At 40.9% G+C, this 18259-nt stretch overlaps 1 protein-coding gene across 2 annotated transcripts in view; it reads left to right on the forward strand.

Annotated features, from left to right (window-relative positions):
* The window catches only part of PPEF1 (protein phosphatase with EF-hand domain 1), a 112487-nt gene that overhangs the window by 58714 nt on the left and 35514 nt on the right, over window positions 1-18259 (forward strand). For both annotated transcript variants that reach the window (XM_045089348.1, XM_045089347.1), the window contains exons 10-11: window positions 1972-2018; window positions 15210-15376. In XM_045089348.1, the coding sequence (XP_044945283.1) occupies window positions 1972-2018; window positions 15210-15376 (214 nt within the window). The remainder of the gene's footprint in view (window positions 1-1971; window positions 2019-15209; window positions 15377-18259) is intronic.

The raw sequence follows: 18259 nt of genomic DNA on the forward strand, positions 1-18259 counted from the left end.
GCATTGATTGGACAGTTCATTTACTTAAAGATCTCCATATCTTGGGCACTTATTTCCAGACATTTTTCCATGTAGCACCATTGCTAGAGGGAAAAGCCAAGGCCAATAGGTTCCCTTAGCAGAGAAATTATTATTGTTGGTCTTTATAGCCTCATTAAACTTAGATAAATTTGGTCATCATTTAAAATTCAAAATTGGGGCTATATTTTCAAAAACATCTGTTTAAGATAGTACTAGAAGAGGAAGAGAAAGTGTGATGAAATTTTACCTTTATTTTAATTTCCAGATGCATTCTTTTTTTTTTTTTTAAAGATTTTATTTATTTATTTGACAGACAGAGATCACAAATAGGCAGAGAGGTAGGCAGAGAGAGAGGAGGAAGCAGGCTCAGGAGCCTGATGCGGGACTCGATCCCAGGACCCTGAGATCATGACCTGAGCCGAAGGCAGTGGCTTAACCCACTGAGCCACCCAGGCGCCCCACCAATTCATTTTTTAGCATGCCAGCTGCAACAATTTTGTCCACCCAAATCCTTGAAAGACAAGTCACCCTGAGGAAAATTAGGAAAATAAAATAATCCAAATATATAAAGTCCTTCCATTTTTATTTCCTTATATTTGGAGTAAGATCATATGAAAGCAATAAGATTTAAGTATACAATAGCATTAATTTGCTCTTACTATTATAGTCATTTTATAAATTAAGTGCTGGTGACATAGGACTTTTATTATTCTCATAATCAGAGTCTTTTGTTGTGTATATTTGATTAATTTTGGTTGTGGGATTTCAAGAAAACTAGGGAAAGATATTTCTATATTAAATTCTATCTGGTAATCAAGTTGAATACAAAGAAAACAATTAATGATCAGGGCCTATGAAACACAGATATTTTACCTAGAAATAGTTATCCAAATAGGGCTTTTCATTAATATATTCACTCTTAATTTTTAATTAATGGCTTCATATATTCATATGGTTTCCCTTCATTAGCTGAGTTCCATAAAGCCATGCTTGCATTTTTACTTCCTGTAACTGTCTCATCAAAACAATGTCAACTCACAATTTTTAAATTTTTAGATATTGTTGCTAGAGCATATTCTCTAATATGTGGCTTTAATAATATTTTTAAAAAGATTTTATTTATGTATTTGACAGACAGAGAAAGCAAGTAGGCAGAGAGACAGGCAGAGAGACAAAGGGAAGCAGGCTCCCTGCTGAGCAGAGAGCTGATCCCAGGTGCGGGGCTCCATCCCAGGACCCTGGGATCATGACGCGAGCTGAAGGCAGAGGCTTTAACCCACTGAGCTACCCAGATGCCCCAATTATGTGGCTTTAAATACATGGTTTTAAAAAGCTGTGCATTTAGCAATTAAATTTATTTATCAAGTGTCTGTCATGCATCACGTACTAGGAGAGGCACTGGGGACTTAATGCGAACTGACAGATATTATTGCTGCTGTCCTCCAGATTATAGTGTAAACAATACCAAAAAATTGCTAAGAGCTTGAGTTTGGAGTGAGATAAAGTTAGGTTTGTATTCCAGCTCTGATACTTTTGGTAGCTGGGTAATTTTGCATCAGTTAACTACTCTGAGCCTCCTTTGTAACCTCAGAATGATGAAAATAATACCCATCTCATAGAGCTGTTGTAAGGACTGAATAGGAGAATTCATGTAAACTCTTAATGCAGCGCTTGGCCCTAGAGGAAGCTAAGCACTGCGTACAAGGTAGGCGCCAGCAGGTAATTGGAACATCAGATGCTGTCCGACATCAGATGCCATCCGTCGTAGGAAAGGGGACAAGAAGAGAGCTATGAAAACAAACTGTTGCATCAGTACCATCATAGGGTAAAAACCCAATGCGCTGAGAATACTTGGGAATATATCGGCAGCATGTCAGTTTCAAAGTTCTGTAACGGACTGCGTGTTTTCTTGTTTCCTACTGAATAGTGATTTTTTCATTTGCACTCCAGGTGATTTGCATGGGAAACTGGATGATCTTTTTTTGATCTTCTATAAGGTAAATAATTATTTTGCTAAATAGTGGTGTTTTTTGTTGGGGCGGGGGAGGGCAGTCCTAGGGGAGATAACAATGTTGGCTTTCCTAGGGATATGGACAAATACAGATGTATGTAACAGTTTTTTTCCTAAGAAGCTGAAATATTTGTAGAGGGATATCTTTTGGCTTTGTGACACATATTTAAACAAAAAATCTTTAAAAAATTTAATCTGAGTCCTTGTTCAGTATTACTGTTATCTATATATCCCCTGGGATTTGCCCATTTATCTTTCTCAGATTGCATTTATGACTTTATCACCTCAGAGATGTCTCAGTGATGCAGGATGGGAAGGAGAGCAATCTGTTTAGCTTTTATTTTGTTGGGAAGTGAGCATGTCACATACCAGTCTTCTCTTCCGAAGCACACTAATTATGCAGGAAGGGAGTGCCCCACTCAGTAAATTCCGAATTGCTCTCTTCTTTACCCTGATTCACCATCGCTGAGCTCAGCGCTATGACTCCTCTTCATTTGTTGGGTTTGGGTTGTGGAGGCCTCAACAGAGGGCACAGAGCAGCGTGGCTGGTGTGGGGTTTCTCTGCATCTCTGCAGTAGAATTTGTTTCTGAGCCAGCAGTGACAACCTGAATATTTGCTTTCGGGACAACTGATCCTGAGGTGACCCCTGCCTTCATCTCTTGATGTCTCCTGTTGATCCCTGTGTCGGTCCCCCTGCCCGCCCCCACCCCAGCTAACCCGTTGAATAACTGGGCACAGCATAGGTGTCTCAGGTAGTGGAAAGAAAATATATTCTGATTATTGGGATGGCCAATCATTTTTATTCTTTGGAGACTGTGAGAGCTTAAGTGAGCCATGTAACCTCTATGAAACTCAATTTTTTTTTGGGGGGGGCTATAATATTCTTGAACTTTCACCCCACAAAAGGTGGTCTTATGGATAAAATAACAAATATCCAAAAGCATTTTTTAAAGTAATAAATTATAACAGAAATGTGAGGTTTTAATTTCATTCATTTGGAGTAGAAGCTTAGAAGGGAACGGAGTGGGCCAACCCGGGAGCGGATGAACGGAGCTGGCACTTAGGACCTCAGTGGGGACGGCAGGAGACCTAAGGAAGGATCCAGAGCCTGGTAGCTGGAGAACAGGAGCAGAGGAAGTAGGAGGCTGCCCTGGAAGTTCGGTTGGTGCCAGGAAGTCCAGCCAAAGTTTTTCTGGTAGAGAGCTAGCTGATGGTGCTAGTAAGAGAGCAGTTCCTGAGGTCAAGCACAGACTCCAAGCTGAGCAGGGAAGAAAGAGAAGTCAGGATGGGCCAGTCAACTAGGAGAAATGGGATGCCAGGACTGGTGTGCTTTCTGAGTGAGGGGGCAGACAGGCTGAGGCAAGGGCCTTGGGAAGCAGGAAGGGTGCGAAGTTGTCGAGAGGAGTCATAGGAGACGAGTGCGTCCAAGATGGAGTCCAGATTGGAGATGAGGGGGGTCGAGGATGTGGAAAGCAGGTTGTGTTCAGTGAATCTGCCACAGGGCTGTGAGGCAAGGAGCAGGGCAAGGAAGGCTAGTCAGAGGTGGGGAGCGGGAAAGGAGGAGGGGCTTTTTGGTTTTGGTTTTTTTTTAAAGATTTTATTTATTTCTTTGGCAGAGACAGATCACAAGTAGGCAGAGAGGCAGGCAGAGAGAGAGGAGGAAGCAGGCTCCCCGCCGAGCAGAGAGCCCGATGCGGGGCTCGATCCCAGGACCCTGAGATCATGACCTGAGCCGAAGGCAGAGGCTTTAACCCACTGAGCCACCCAGGCGCCCCCAAATGCTGGGTTTTTAGTGGCTCTGAGGAGCCTGTGAACCGCCCCCAGCTCCATCCTGTGGGGGAATGAGTCCTGTCCTTCCAGGAGTCCAGCAGCCTTCTTAGGGGAGGCCCAGACTTCCCCAGGGAAATCTTCTGAATGAGTTGAAGACAGAAGAGAGTTTATTTACCATAAAATGGGGATTCTACTGGCCAAATTGGAAAGCTGTGGGAGCAGTGAGAGAACGGACTGGTGAGAGGAAGCTAAGGAGTTACACGGTTCAGGGAGCGAGATTTGTTTACCTCAGTTCATGGCACCATATAAAATGTTGCGAAGTTCAGTCCTGCTGCTGTTGGCAGTGACAGTCAGAGGGAGGAAGAGGGGGCAGGAGGAGATGGGGAACAACCACAAGAGAAAATCCAGCCATTATGTTTTTAGAGGTTTGGGGAGATATATAAAAAGGGAAATAGTTGAGTAAATTAGATGGGAGAAATGGCTTCTGAGGCATTTAGAATTGCAAATTTCTTGAGAGGTAGTTGAAGAGATTAAGATGTGGTGGGGGAAGGGACTTGGGAGTAGACAGACGACAATTGCAATGTGTTTCTTTAATTCTATCGGCAGAGCAGTATGGAACATTTTAAAACTGGAAAGTGCTAACGTAAAGACTGAACAGGAGGAGGTGGGTGGTAAGAGATACCAGAAAAAGAATGAAAGGTGAAAATATAGCATTCACATGAAAGCAAGAAGTATTTTGAGAGTTAACCGACGACAGCGTTCCAGAGTGGGGACTGAGAGCCCAGCAGAAGAGTAGGGCACCCTCGTTTGGGAGGGATTTGGGGAGAGGGAGGTGAGAGGGATGTTTGGAAAACATGAATTTGAGTTTTAACATGCGGGAGCGAGAAGCAGCTAAAATGCATCTTGGCTGTGGGATAAAGCATGCGCACCCAAATCTTGAAATTGCCTGGTTTGAAAGGGGAAACTGAGGAACGAGCCACTGATGACAACGGGGTTCCACTCTAAGAAGCTGAAAAGGTGCTGTCCTTAATGGTGTCTAAGAAGGGGAGAAGAACCTGGTGGGCCCATGATGTTGGCCAGTCACGCGGCTTAGGGGCAGCGAGGGTAGGGAGGGACCGGAGCCGCAGCCCCGGGAAGAAAGGACAGGGGGGGGGGGGGGGGGGGGGGGGGGGGGGGGGGGGGGGCCGGGATATGATATGAGTGGAGTAAGCGCCTTCACGTGATGATCTCACGCGCCAAAGTCAGCCTTTTTCTGTTTCATTTTTTTTTTTTCTGAAGTTTAAATGAGGAACGATAATAGGATCGCAAGGGTACAGTGTGCCCTGAAACCAGGCTGCGCAAACTATTCAGGGAAACAATGTTTCTACCTGAATACAAGGGACTGTGACAGTCCCCTCTCCAGGGGGCCGGCTCCCGTGTCCTGTACTTATCTTCACTTGGCTCTGCGGTCCCAAACCGACACAATTAAGGAGAAAGGGTCTCTGCGTTCTTGAAATCACTGACACAAATCCAGCAACCTTTCCTCGCAGTGTGGGCCCCAGACCCTTGCTCAAAGACCAGGGAACATTCTATCAGGAAAATCCTATCTGACACATTCTTGCTACAAGTGGGGCTGTCTGCTGCCCACCCTGCCAGATCAGGGCCTGTGGGGGGGGCGGGGGAGGCAGTTGTGAGAAATGAGGACAATGATGAAAAGTAAAGCTCCCACTGACAGAAGAGATCTAGACCTGTAACTATGAGATAGGAAATATGTGCAGGGAAGAGAGTTCTGTATTTGTGAGAAGTTCGGAGACGATGCGGAGATCAATAAGCCTGCATTGTCAGGAAAGCGTCAAGGGCTGCGGTGCACATTCTGTTAAGAACTGGAGAGAACAAATGGCACATTTTCAAAACCCAGAGTTAAAATGGTTAAAGTAATTTAAAAATGCGTTTTAGCTTTTAAAGGAGTAAGCTTCAGTGATCTGGAAAATTCATCTTAGCAGTACTTACAGTATGAGTATCATTATTGGGTCTTAGGTATAGGAGGACAAAAGAACATGAGGGGGGAAAAAACGGAAGATTAGTTGAGAGAAGCTTAATGGGCCAGGAAAGCACATAAGGGGGAAAGAAAGTGCATCTTACGAACAAAGCAGGAAAAGAGGGAGTGGCCGATTTCTCTCTGTGGCCTCCCAGGGGACTGACAGCAGCTGTCACTTCTGACCTAGGCCCTCTCTCACTGGCTTCAGGAAATGGTAGGGTTTCTGCGATGGCAGGTGATGCTCACTGCAAAACTCAATGCATCAACGTGTGTTTTTAATTCCCAATTATGTGCGATGCCCTGTGTGCGGCCCTTCCTCTCGCTTATCCCCAGCAACGCGCGGGAGCAGGGTGTCTCAGCATAAGCCACGGGCTCTCTTGTCTTCTATTTAGAAGCAGCTAGTGGCCGTGATTTCATATATCCTTATTTTATTTATTATTATTTAGTAAAATTATCAACTGATGTTTGTTTTATTTTTTTCTTATTTAATTTCTCACGATGTATTTTATTCACATTCGGATTGAACGTGAACCACAGGGAACAGCGTGGCAAGCTACCACTGGGGATCTTTGGAGCTGTCAATCCCTACATTTTTTTATTGTGCTCGGACTGATTCCTCTCAGTCAGCCCCAAAGAGAAACCAGGAAAACCCCAGGCTTTGAATTAAGGCAGAATTGTTATTCATCTTCCAGTGAGTGCTTTGCCAGGCCATTTCTTCCTTGTCAGGACTGGGCCTGGCCCAGGGCCTGCCAAAGGCATAGCCTGAGAGGGGAAGTTGCAGTGCAGGGTCCCTGAGATGTCTTGTCATATTACTCTCTTCATCCAAGCAGTTGGTTTGGTTTAAGATTTGTATCCTTACAACCAATCACATACAAAAGTTAGTTTGTCCACAAATTGATTCATGTAATACGCTTTTATCTGGTCCTTGCAGTGTTCAAGGCACTATGTGAAAACTGAGAAGATACCAAGGTGAATATGAAGTTCCTTCATTTCACATGTGTTTATTAAACCCCTGTTATGAGTGAGGTACTCTGCTAAGGGTTGGCAAGACAAGTATGACTAAGTTACGGTCCTCAGCCCCAGAGACATCATGGTTAGTGGAAAAGGCCAACTAGTAAGAAGACAAGACAGGTCAGGGTGGGATGTATTAATGATAAAGATAACCCCAAGGCTACAAGGTAGCATGTTGGAGGGGCACCTCACCTCATGGAAGACTTCCTGGAGGAGGCGGCATTTAAGACAACCCGTTCAAAAATTTTAGTCATTTAGTAAGTGCCTAAATCATGAAGGAAAGTTTTGGAGGATCTGAGAAGATTTTATTGTCACACATTTTTTGCAGTGCCCTGTAATAAATAATGGCATTCATACCAATGGTTGCTTTTGATTATTTGTGTTGAGATTTTGGTCCCTTTCATATTTGGTTGTCCTTACAATTTGTATCACTTAATACCTTAAGACTAAACTAGATATTTTCAGCTATGGTCCTATTTGGCTTTGAATAGGATGCTTTCTTCATTGGTAATCATGGCAGACCTTTGCTAACAGAGCATCTCAATATCATAAGGCTTCAAACACCATCAAGTGAAGCAATTTACATAGCATTAGTTAAGTTATATTTTTGGATTTTATTTCTGAAAAGGCTAATTTTTATCAGCCACTTTTGCTTAATTAGAATGACCATTCAGAGCCTCAATTAGCCTTGCTAAAATTACAAGACATTTTTTTCCCTCATTGAATGGGAAGCTGGGAGTTTTAGATCAAGTATTGGCAAACTGGTTTGTTAAATGGATGCTGTGAGTGGGGACTTCCTGAAGCTGAAAAAGAGGTGCCCCTGGACAGAAAATATCTAATTAACTCTTAACCCTGACGGTGTCACACCGATGCTGTCCACTGGAAGCCATGCTACCTGGTTTTCCTTTTCTTTCTCTTCCCTACCGTCCTCCACCCTCCATACCCATGCTTTTCTGCTCTAGAAGGTCATTAAATATTTTCTTTTTTCTCTATTGCTGATATGCTGCACGCTGCCCCAATAGTCCATTCTTTTTCTTTGTTGATTAAGGCGGTATGTTGCAGTCAGAACAGACCTCTAAAATGGGGTTTGCAAAAGAGGTAAAAAATAAAGTCATGTGGGGGCGCCTGGGTGGCTCAGTGGGTTAAGCCTCTGCCTTTGGCTCAGGTCATGATCTCAGAGTCCTGGGATCGAGCCCCACGTTAGGCTCTCTGCTCAGCAGGGAGCCTGCTTCCCTCTCTCTCTCTGCCTGCCTTTCTGTCTACTTGTGATCTCTGTCTGTCAAATAAATAAATAAAATCTTTTAAAAAAAAAGAAAAAGAAAATTGAGATAGAGCTCTGCTATAAAGTCACAGGGAGATGTACTATTCAAGTTTTCTACTTTTGAATCAGTTCTCAGTTCTCATAGTTTTATTTTTAGGGAAATCCTCCATTTCTCTAGACTATAAAAGTACATTGCCATAGATGTCAATATTATATTGTTTACATATATGTAACTTTTGTCTAGTTCTCTATGTCTTTTTTTCTACCTTTGAATCTTACATATTTTTAAAAGATTTTGTTTGTTTATTTTTAAATTGTAACTTCTTCTCCTGTAAAGATTCCATCTATTTATTTGACACAGAGAGAGATAGTGAAAAAAATAAAACACAGGCAGGGAGAGTGGGAGAGGGAGAAGCAGATTCTCCACTGAGCAGAGAGCCTGCCGTGGGGCTTGATCCCAGGATCCTGGGACCATGACCCAAGCTGAAGGCAGACGCTTAATGACTGAGCCACCCAAGTGCCCGTAAAAGATTTTAGAGTGATCTCTACACCCAATGTGGGGCTCAAACTCACAACCCCGAGATCAGGAGTCATATGCTATAGTGATGAGCCCATCAAACACCCTTAATCTTACATATTGTTTTTTCAAAAAAAAAGAATTTTTTTTTAAGATTTTTATTTGTTTATTTGAGAGAAAGAGAGAGCATGAGCAGGAGAGAGGGACAAGCAGACTCCACGCTGATCTAGGAGCCTGACTCAGGGGCCGGTGATCATGACCTGAGCCAAAGGCAGACACCCAACCGACTGAGCCATCCAGGTGCCCTGTTACATATTTTTAAATTTTCTCTTTTTTCACTTATCCTTAGTCAGGCTCATGATGAGTTTATCAATTTTATTTGTTCTTTCAAAGAATCACCTTTCAGATTTATGTATTTTTTTCTTTTTTGTTTGCTTTCTATTTCATTAATTTCAGCTTTTATCTTTATTTGATTGACTTTATTGTTCTGTTCCTAATTTCCTCAGATGAATAGTCTTTCATGTGCATCTTCTTTAATAATGAAGGTATTTAAAGCTACACATCTTATCTATTTTTTTTTTTAAAGATTTATTTATTTACTTGAGAGAGAGAAAGTTGAAGAGGAGCAGAGGGAGAAAATCTCTGGTTGAGGAGATTCCCCTGATCATTGAGATCCTGCCTTGGGGCTCAATCTCATGACTCATGAGATTAAGACCTGAGCTGAAACCAAGTTGGGCACTCAACAGCCTGAGTCACCCAGGTGTCCCCCCCACATCTTTTCTAATTTTAATTTTAATTGAGACTTCTATCGACTTGTAATTTTCCTTTATTTTTCTCTTTGATCTAATGCTTAAGATGACACTTTTTAATTTCCAAGGATCTTAATTAAAGGAGCTAGAATTCTTTGAATCATATTTTTATTATTTAGTTAAAATTTTATTGGATTATAATATGAGAATATATCCTATGAAATGTTTACTATTTTGAATTTATTCAGGATTTCTTTGAAATCAAGTACATAATTGATTTTCATAAAGTCTCCTTGGACATATGAAAAATTAACTGTACTCTTTATAGGATGTAAAGTTCTTCCTATATCTACATATTAAATTAAATTCACTGATTAAATATTCAATTTTCCACATATTTAGTGTCTAATATATCTGTCTAAATATGTATATTATATATTGCTGCATAACAAGTTACCCCAGTACTTAGTGTTTTAAAACTATAAACATTTAGTGTCTCCCAGTTTCTGTGGGTCAGAAATTTGAGTGCAGCTTAGCTAAATGATTCTGGCTTAGGGTCTCTCATACTGTGATAGTCAAACTATTGACCAGGGCTGCAGTCATCTGAAAGGTTGACTGGGCTCAAGGACCCATTTCCAAGATTGCTAACTTATGTGGCTGCAGGGACAGCATTTCAGTTCCTCACTGGTTATTGGCAGAACAGCTACATGGGCTTCTCCACAGGGTGCCTGAGTGTGTTCTCATGACATAGCAGCTGGCTTTCCCCCAAGTGAGTGATGCAAAAGAGAAAGCAGGCAGGAAGTTGTAGTGTCTTTTATGACTTAGTCACCAAAGGTGCACCCTATCACTCCTGCTTTTTTTTTTCAATTCATTAGAAGCAAATTGCTAATCTAACCCACATTCAAGATGAGGCAAATTAGGCTTCACCTTTTAAAAGGAGTGTCACGGGGCACATGGGTGGCTCAGTCAGTTAAGCAACTGCCTTTGGCTCAGGTCATGATCCTGGCATCCTGGGATTGAGCCCCACATCAGGCTCCCTGCTCAGCAATGAGCCTGCTTCTTCCTCTCCCTCTGCCCGCCACTTCCCATGCTTGTGTTTTCCCTCTGTCTGTCAAATTAAAAAAAAAAAAAAAAAAACCTTAAAAAAATAACAAAGGGAGTGTCAAGAATTTGTAGACATTATTTTAAACCAGTAATTCAACCTGAATTTTGTATTTGTATTTGTATTTTTAAACAGTTTCTTCTTGCATTTATAGTAGTTAAATATATGCAGCAAAAACTCATTCTTTTGTTTATTGAATACAAGTTCATGGATTGTATCTTCCTCATAAGTATCTTTTATTATGTAATGTTGCTTTGTAATCATGTTTAGCACTTTTAAATTCCACTTTCTTGTATCAATGTATACATTTTGATTTCTCTATCTTGTATTTATCTTGTTTTCAAACTATCTTTACCTATATTTTAATGTGTATTTCTCACAAACAATATATACCTGATTTTTGTATTTTGATATAGTCTAGTGATCTTGGTATTTTAATTGGAGAATTTAACCCATTCACATTTAGTATAACAACAGATATTTTTGAAAATTTTTCTTCTATTTTACTTTGCTTACTATTTACTTCACTATGTTTCATCTTCTCCCTTTTCTTTTTGCTGTTTTGGTGAAGTTTTCTTTGGTGTTTTTACTGTGCTTTTCTATTCAATAGTGGTTATCTTCCCATTCCTGATAAATAACTTGTGTGTATATTTCTCAGGTAGGTATAACTTTATTTTTCCACCGTTATCCTCTCTCTCCTCCAATGAGATAAATGTATTTATTTTCATGCTTTCTACATATGTCCCCCATTAGGATGAGACTTGTGGAGAATTTGCTTTTCTTCCCTAACCTCCCCTGCAAATTCTAGTTACTGCTCATGCCATATTTTTATTTCTTGACCATTATTAGGTTTTTCTTCATAGTATGTCTCTTCTATTTTTAGAATCCTTGCTTGGTACTTAAGTGCAAGTTCCATGTTATCACTATTGATTTATATTTATATTTAATTAGATACTGAAGGTTCATTGTTCATTGTGCACATCTATAGTCTATATAATATATTCTTTCCTCTTGGGTCTTTCCCTGGCTCTTACTTCGTTAGAATATTTTCTTGAGTGTTTTCCTCTATGGGGCACATGGGTGCTACATTCTCTGAATGCAAGCTCCTTGAATGCACGGACTTCGTATTATTTACTTCTGTGTTTCTAGCACCAAAACTGTGTCTAGCACATAACAAGCCATCAATGCATGTTCATTGTTTTTGTGGTATTAGATCACTGCATACTTACATATGTCTTTTTTCTACTCTGATGATCATCTATGTTGTTGCTGATATTTGAACCTTTACACATCTGCAAATATTATTTATCACTCTAAGAAGTTAATGCTGTTCTGTCCAATACAGAATTCTTGGTTTATAGTCCTTTTCTGTCTTTAATTTGTAGATTTATTCTACCATCTTCTACCTCCCACTACTGGACATGTGAAGTCTAATGCCAGGATGATTCTTTTCCCTTTGTTTGTTTGTTTGTTTTTTTTTTAAAGATTTTATTTATTTATTTGACAGAGATCACAAGTAGGCAGAGAGGCAGGCAGAGAGGCAGGCAGAGGGAGAGGAGGAAGCAGGCTCCCCGCTGAGCAGAGAGCCCGACGTGGGACTCGATCCCGGACTCTGAGATCATGACCTGAGTCAAAGGCAGCGGCTTAACCCACTGAGCCACCCAGGCGCCCCGATTCTTTTCCCTTTGTAACTTGCTCTTTCTCTCTAGTAGCTTCTAAGACTCTTACCTGGTAATAGGAATATTTTTCCCCTATCAATTGTGCATAGGATTCAGGAGCTTTTTGAGACTTCAGGCCGAAGCCCCTTTTTAACCATAGAAATCTCCCTTTCTTTATTATGTAATTATTGCCTCTACTCCATCTGTTCCTTTTTCCTGATTCTGGAATGATTATTAGAATATTAGTTCTCTTGGCTTGATCTCTAATTTCTTACTCATGCCTTGTGATTTCCATAATTTTGCTTTTTAATCTGTATGAGAGATTTTTCATCTGTTTGCTTTTTCATGTCAATAATGTATTTTCTGGGGTGCCTAGGTGCCTCAGTGGGTTAAAGCCTCTGCCTTCAGCTCGGGTCATGAGATTGAGCCCCGCGTTGGGCTCTCTGCTCAGTGGGGAGCCTGTTTCCCCGTCTCTCTCTGCCTGCCTCTCTGCCTACTTGTGATCTCTGTCAAATAAACAAATAAAATATATATTTTTTAAATTTTTTTAAAAGATTTTATTTATTTATTTGTCAGGGATAGAGGAAGAGAGAGAGCGAGCGAGCACAGGCAGAGAGGCCTGGAGAGGCAGAGGGAGAAGCAGGCTCCCTGCCGAGCAAGGAGCCTGATGTGGGACTCGATCCCAGGACGCTGGGATCATGACCTGAGCCGAAGGCAGCCGCTTAACCAACTGAGCCACCCAGGCGTCCCGATTTTTAAAAAATGTATTCTCCAATCTCTGTTTCTTTTAATTATCTCTAATCTATTGATATTTTAAATTTGGCTATCACACTTTAAATGGCAAGAATTATTAACTTTTTGTTCTTTATTTTATGGTCCTCTCATTTTTTTTAAAAATAACGTTTTCTTCTGTCCTCCAATAATTCTAGCTCATTAGGGGTTAGAACTTTAGCAGATCTGATTGGTCTGTCTCTCTCTGGTTACTGGATCCCCTTAAGTGCTAGGTTATTCTCATTTTCTATTCTCTGCTTGAGCTAGATTAAGCCTGTCTATAGTTGAAGGCACAATAGTTGCTACTCCTATATCAAGAGTGTGAGAGGAAGTCTTTACATTCCTAGGGATCCCTAAATGCAAGTATTAGGTTTTTTTTAACTTCAAACATAGAGACGAAGTTCCCTACACTTTTTCTAGTAGGATCCAGCTCCTTCTTCCCCAAACCAGGACCACACTAATGCTCTGAGTCAGGGTTTCCCCTAATCAAGGGGGAAGAAATAAGGTCCAGGTCCCTTCAGGTCTAGTTCTTCCATGTTCTCACCCCAAGACATTGTACTGCTTCTCCTCTTGTCCCCTCCAGGCCTGGAATCCCAGGAGAACCTATAGCCTCCTTTAACACCCCTCAGATTACTCTGGTTTATTCATCCCAGCCAGCTGAAGGCTAGAGGAAGGAAGAGTTATCAGAGATGCAGAATCCATCCTTTTTTCTTTAAGTTATGATAAGGAATAGCCTATGTTTTTGCAACTGGCTCACACTATTTAAGCCCAATAAATTCATGAAGGTATATGAATTAATGTATAAGAAAATATAAAATAATGGGATCTTAAAATTAGAAATAATATGGAGGTCATAATAAAATGCATCTTCTCATTTGTATGGTGTTGTATGGTTTTCATGCAATTTTATACACACAGCCTCATTCGAGTTCCAGAGTAGCCCTGTATGGTAAGTATGGAAGTTATCATCCCCATTTTACAGATGAGGGAAATATATCTCATAAAGATTAAAGAATTTACCCAAGAACACATGGGTAATAGTGGAGGTGGACTAGCCAGTAAGTCGTCTTATTTCTGGTCCAGGACGCTGTACTGCTGCTTGCTTGCTTGTTTGTTTCCAGTTGTCTTCAGAACATGTTACATTGCATGATGATTTGCGGAATCCCTGAGTTAACATATTGCAATCCATGTTATATATATATTTAACTAGTTCTACTATATGGGTATGAATAACTTTAAATATATGTAAATACTAGGACAGTGACTATAAGGTGGTAAGATTTTCTTTTGTAGTGTGAAATCTAAAAAAAGAGGAATCTGAAAATAGTTTGAGAAAGATTAATGTAACTGGAATATGTATTTTATTTCTTAAAGGTAACTTTTTTGAAGGGGGACAGACATTTGGACATATGAGCACTTAAAATTTTCTCTTTGTGATGTATTTTTTCAACGTTCAGATTAATTTTACGGTGCAGTAGAAATGCATTTGACCATTTCCCTACCAGGCATGGGTCTGTCATGTTTGTTTTGTCTTGGAGTTTCATAGTACAGAAGTAAATGCATCAATAGCTGCTATAAAGACCAGACCTCTGTCCTGATCCCAGTTCTTTTTTCCTACTAACGCCGTGTTTAAAAGTATTATCTCATACTCAGGAGTGAGAATCAAAATATTTAACAACTAATATGGCCCGGCCAGTGAGCACTCACAGTATCTGCCAGCTGTCAACACCTGGTGCAGTTGTATCAGAGCGCACTGCTGATATGTCAGCCCTGCTCACAGTTGCGCGGGACCTTACACTCCGCTGGATATTTTCATATCCATTCTCTTGTTTGATCTGGGGAGGGGGTGGACATAGTGTCATCTCCCTTTTGTATACTCCCTTTTGTGCCATCTCCAAAGAAATTAAACAGAGGGCCTCTTAGAATGAAAGACTTCCAGCTCTTGGTTCAGTGTTTGTCCTTGGGTGGAAGTTTCCCTCTTTTCCAGGGAGAAAGAAGAGATAAGTTTAGCCATTTTTGATAGGACAAAAATCAGCTCCTTTCAGAGAAAACTCAGAGTAGGTAGTGGGTAGAATAAGCAGTCACCATGTCCCCTGGAAGCTTCCTACCCCAAGCTAATGCTTCACTTCCAAAGTCCCTTCCAGGAGATGCCTGACCTAGAAGAGTGGAACTACCTCAAGTTAGTGAGCAGATTTTTCCCAGTGGAGGAAGTGATTCTGCCTCTTTTCTCCATCTTCACAGGGATGTTAAGTACAAAGCCTTATTTTAAAAGTACATTCTTTTAACTGCTTGTTTCCCCCTTCCTCTCCTCCTTCCACAGAATGGTCTCCCCTCAGGGAGCAACTCATATATTTTTAATGGTGATTTTGTAGATCGAGGAAAACATTCCATGGAGATCCTAATGATCCTGTTTGTGAGTTTTCTTGTCTACCCAAATGACCTGCACTTGAACAGAGGGAACCATGAAGATTTTATGATGAATCTGAGGTAACCTAGGCCTTTAGATTTCCTCTTCTGTTTCCCATACTGAAAAATACTGCCAGGTTGAGTTCCTAGCAGAGAGTTACAAGTGAGTGTAGAGAAGTAGGGATGAGCAGAATCTCAAGGGAGACCCTCAAGTCTTACCTCAATTTACTAGCTCAGTCTTCTACTGAGTGAGTATACGTTACTCTGAAGTCTTCTTCCCATATTTTTCTTCTAGTTCTGTCCTTGCTTCTCCCTTCTGTTATGTTCTTTCTCTTCCTCCCATGCCTCCCATCATAGGCCAAATTGTTTCCTGGATGGATGTGTTAGGCCAGTTTTGGAGGTGTGGTAGTTTCTATGAGCAGGCTTAGATGAGATCATTCTGTTGCTACACTTTTGGCTTGCCTCAGATGTTGTCTCAGAAACTAGAGCTGTGTTTTTCACTGATGTGTATATTTTTTTATGACATGGTGATTGCTTCTGGCATAATTGTTCATAAACACATTTGAGAACAGCTGTAATGTTGCATTTCAACTATCTGACTCACTGGCGATTTGAGGAATAAAAATTGGTTAAATAGCTTACCAAATGTTGCTGGAAGACACAGTCGGTGATAAATGTTCCCCTTTCCCTTCTTTCTTCTTCCTTCACCCCTCCTTTACCAGTTTGGTCTAGGGCAGTAGAAGGCATGACGTGTCTCATGCTTTTATTTCTAGGTTTTTGGGTGCCTTGATAAAAGCTCAGCAACTGATGAGTTTTGCCTTTGGGGCAGTTTCACCCCCCGGCTTTGAGTAGAGATTTTCAATTATAATGTTTCAAGTATGGAAACAGATGCTAAGACTATGATGAGAAAAGTCCCAGACTGTTCTCAGAGGTCCTTTATATGGAATGTAGCTCAAAAGGTTTATTTGGGCATGCCACCTATCCTTTCATTTATTCAGTTAGCCAGTCATATTTATCTCATGTCTGTGATGGTTAATGAAAGAGACATGGCCCCTGCCCTCACAGAGTTTACATCTAGCAGGGAAGACTTACATTGAACAGGTTTTTCAAGTGTGATAAGTTTGTAAAGTGGGGACCTAACTTGTCTGGGGGATGGTAGACGGTTCTCCCGTAGAAGTATGGTATCAGCCTGAAACCTGAGGATGAATTAGGCAATTCAGAGATGAAGAATGATATTCCACACTGAGGCGACAACTTAGGTAGAATATGAGACAAGACTTTTTAGATTTGAAAGAACTTTAGGAGGGTAGGAGCACAGACTGAGGGATAGGATGGTCCCCAACATGGCTGGATCATGCAATGGAATTTAGAACTTTTTTCTAAGGACAACAACAATAATCACAGAAGAGTATCATAAAATTTGTGTTTTAAATGCAGCAGGAAGAAATGTTTGAATGTGGGAGGCCAATTAGGAGGTAGTTGAAGAGATAGATGATAGGTTCTCATGTAGACTAAGGTAGTAGGGATGGAGATACAAAGAAGTGGACAGATTCAAGAGGAGTTTAGGCAATGATGGTTTAAAGTGTGATAATGTGATATGGGGGACTTGAAAGAAGAGAGAATCAAGGATAACCTCCAGGTTTCCGGCTGCACTGTGAGAGTACACTGGCATTGTTCAGTGGGAACATGACAAGAAGAAAAGGTTGAGATGAGAATGAACGGTAAGCTCATTTGGGGGTAAGGTGATTTGAAGTGCTTTTTGGTTAGGTAGTTGCATGTTTGTGTCCAGAGCGCAGACATGCAGTGTGGCCTGCAGCATTGTCTGGCAACATTGGCACATACATAGTACCCAGAGCCCTAGGCCAGGATGAGATTGCCGAGAGAGAGTGAAGGGAGAAGAGGGCCTAGGACAGAATCCGAAGGAATGCCACCGTTCAAGGTGAGGCAGAGAAAAACTTGCAAAGGAGATGTAGAATACCCAGAAAGGTACAAGGAAAACCAAGAGGGTTTATTGTCACAGAATCCAAGAGAAGAAAAGTTTTCCAGGAGGATGATGTAGTCAACTATATCTAGTGCTTCAGAGAGGGCAAGGAACACGAGGACTGCAAGGTGTCCATTGGATTTAACAACATAGACACCTTTGGCGAGTGCAGAACTGAATTCATCTCGGGAAACACGAAGTTACACTGTAGAAGCCTGACATGACATGATTTGCATGGAAACCTGGAATAAATATGCTGTGTTCTGACTTCCCTTTCTTGGGCCTTAAGAATATATATGATTATCCTAAGGCAAGGAAAAGTCTTTTTAAAAATTTCCATCATTGACGTTCCCTTCATGATTACGATTCAGGCATGAAAATTCCTGACTCTTTCTATTAAAATATTGAATACTATTACATGAATGATATCAGAGAGAGTGTAAAGGGCCAACTTGTTGTCTTCTAGTCTTTTCTTTGTCTCTGTTCTGTCTCTCCCCCCAACTCCCCTTCCTGCACCTTCATTCATTTACTCTAAGATTTAGGATATCTGAGAAATTCTATCTAAATGAAAAGCATTCTCCCACACAGCTTCCCCCAGCTGCCACAGCACACTTCTCCGAGTACTCACAGCAGCTACACATCCTATACCTAGCACGTATTTCTTAAGTTGCCTTGAAAATTGTTTCATGAAAGCTTATCTTCCTTCTCCATGCTATAAGCTCCTTCCGAGTAGGGATGATGTCATTGGCTGCTTTTGTTCTTTCCCATCATGCCTAGCGAAAACTTGGGTAAGTAGTAGTTTCAACTAAACTCTAGTTTCTCAAGTTCTTCATACTTGCATGACGTAAGTAGGAGTTATCAACATTTAATCAGTTTTGAACACCATTGTTTTCTTTTTTTTCAGGTATGGCTTCACAAAAGAAATTTTGCATAAATATAACAACATTTAATCAGTTTTGAACACCATTGTTTTCTTTTTTTTC

This window comes from Mustela putorius, unplaced genomic scaffold, assembly GCF_011764305.1.
Source record: "Mustela putorius furo isolate JIRA1106 unplaced genomic scaffold, ASM1176430v1.1 tig00003836_pilon_pilon_pilon, whole genome shotgun sequence".
In the NCBI taxonomy this organism is placed as follows: domain Eukaryota; kingdom Metazoa; phylum Chordata; class Mammalia; order Carnivora; family Mustelidae; genus Mustela; species Mustela putorius.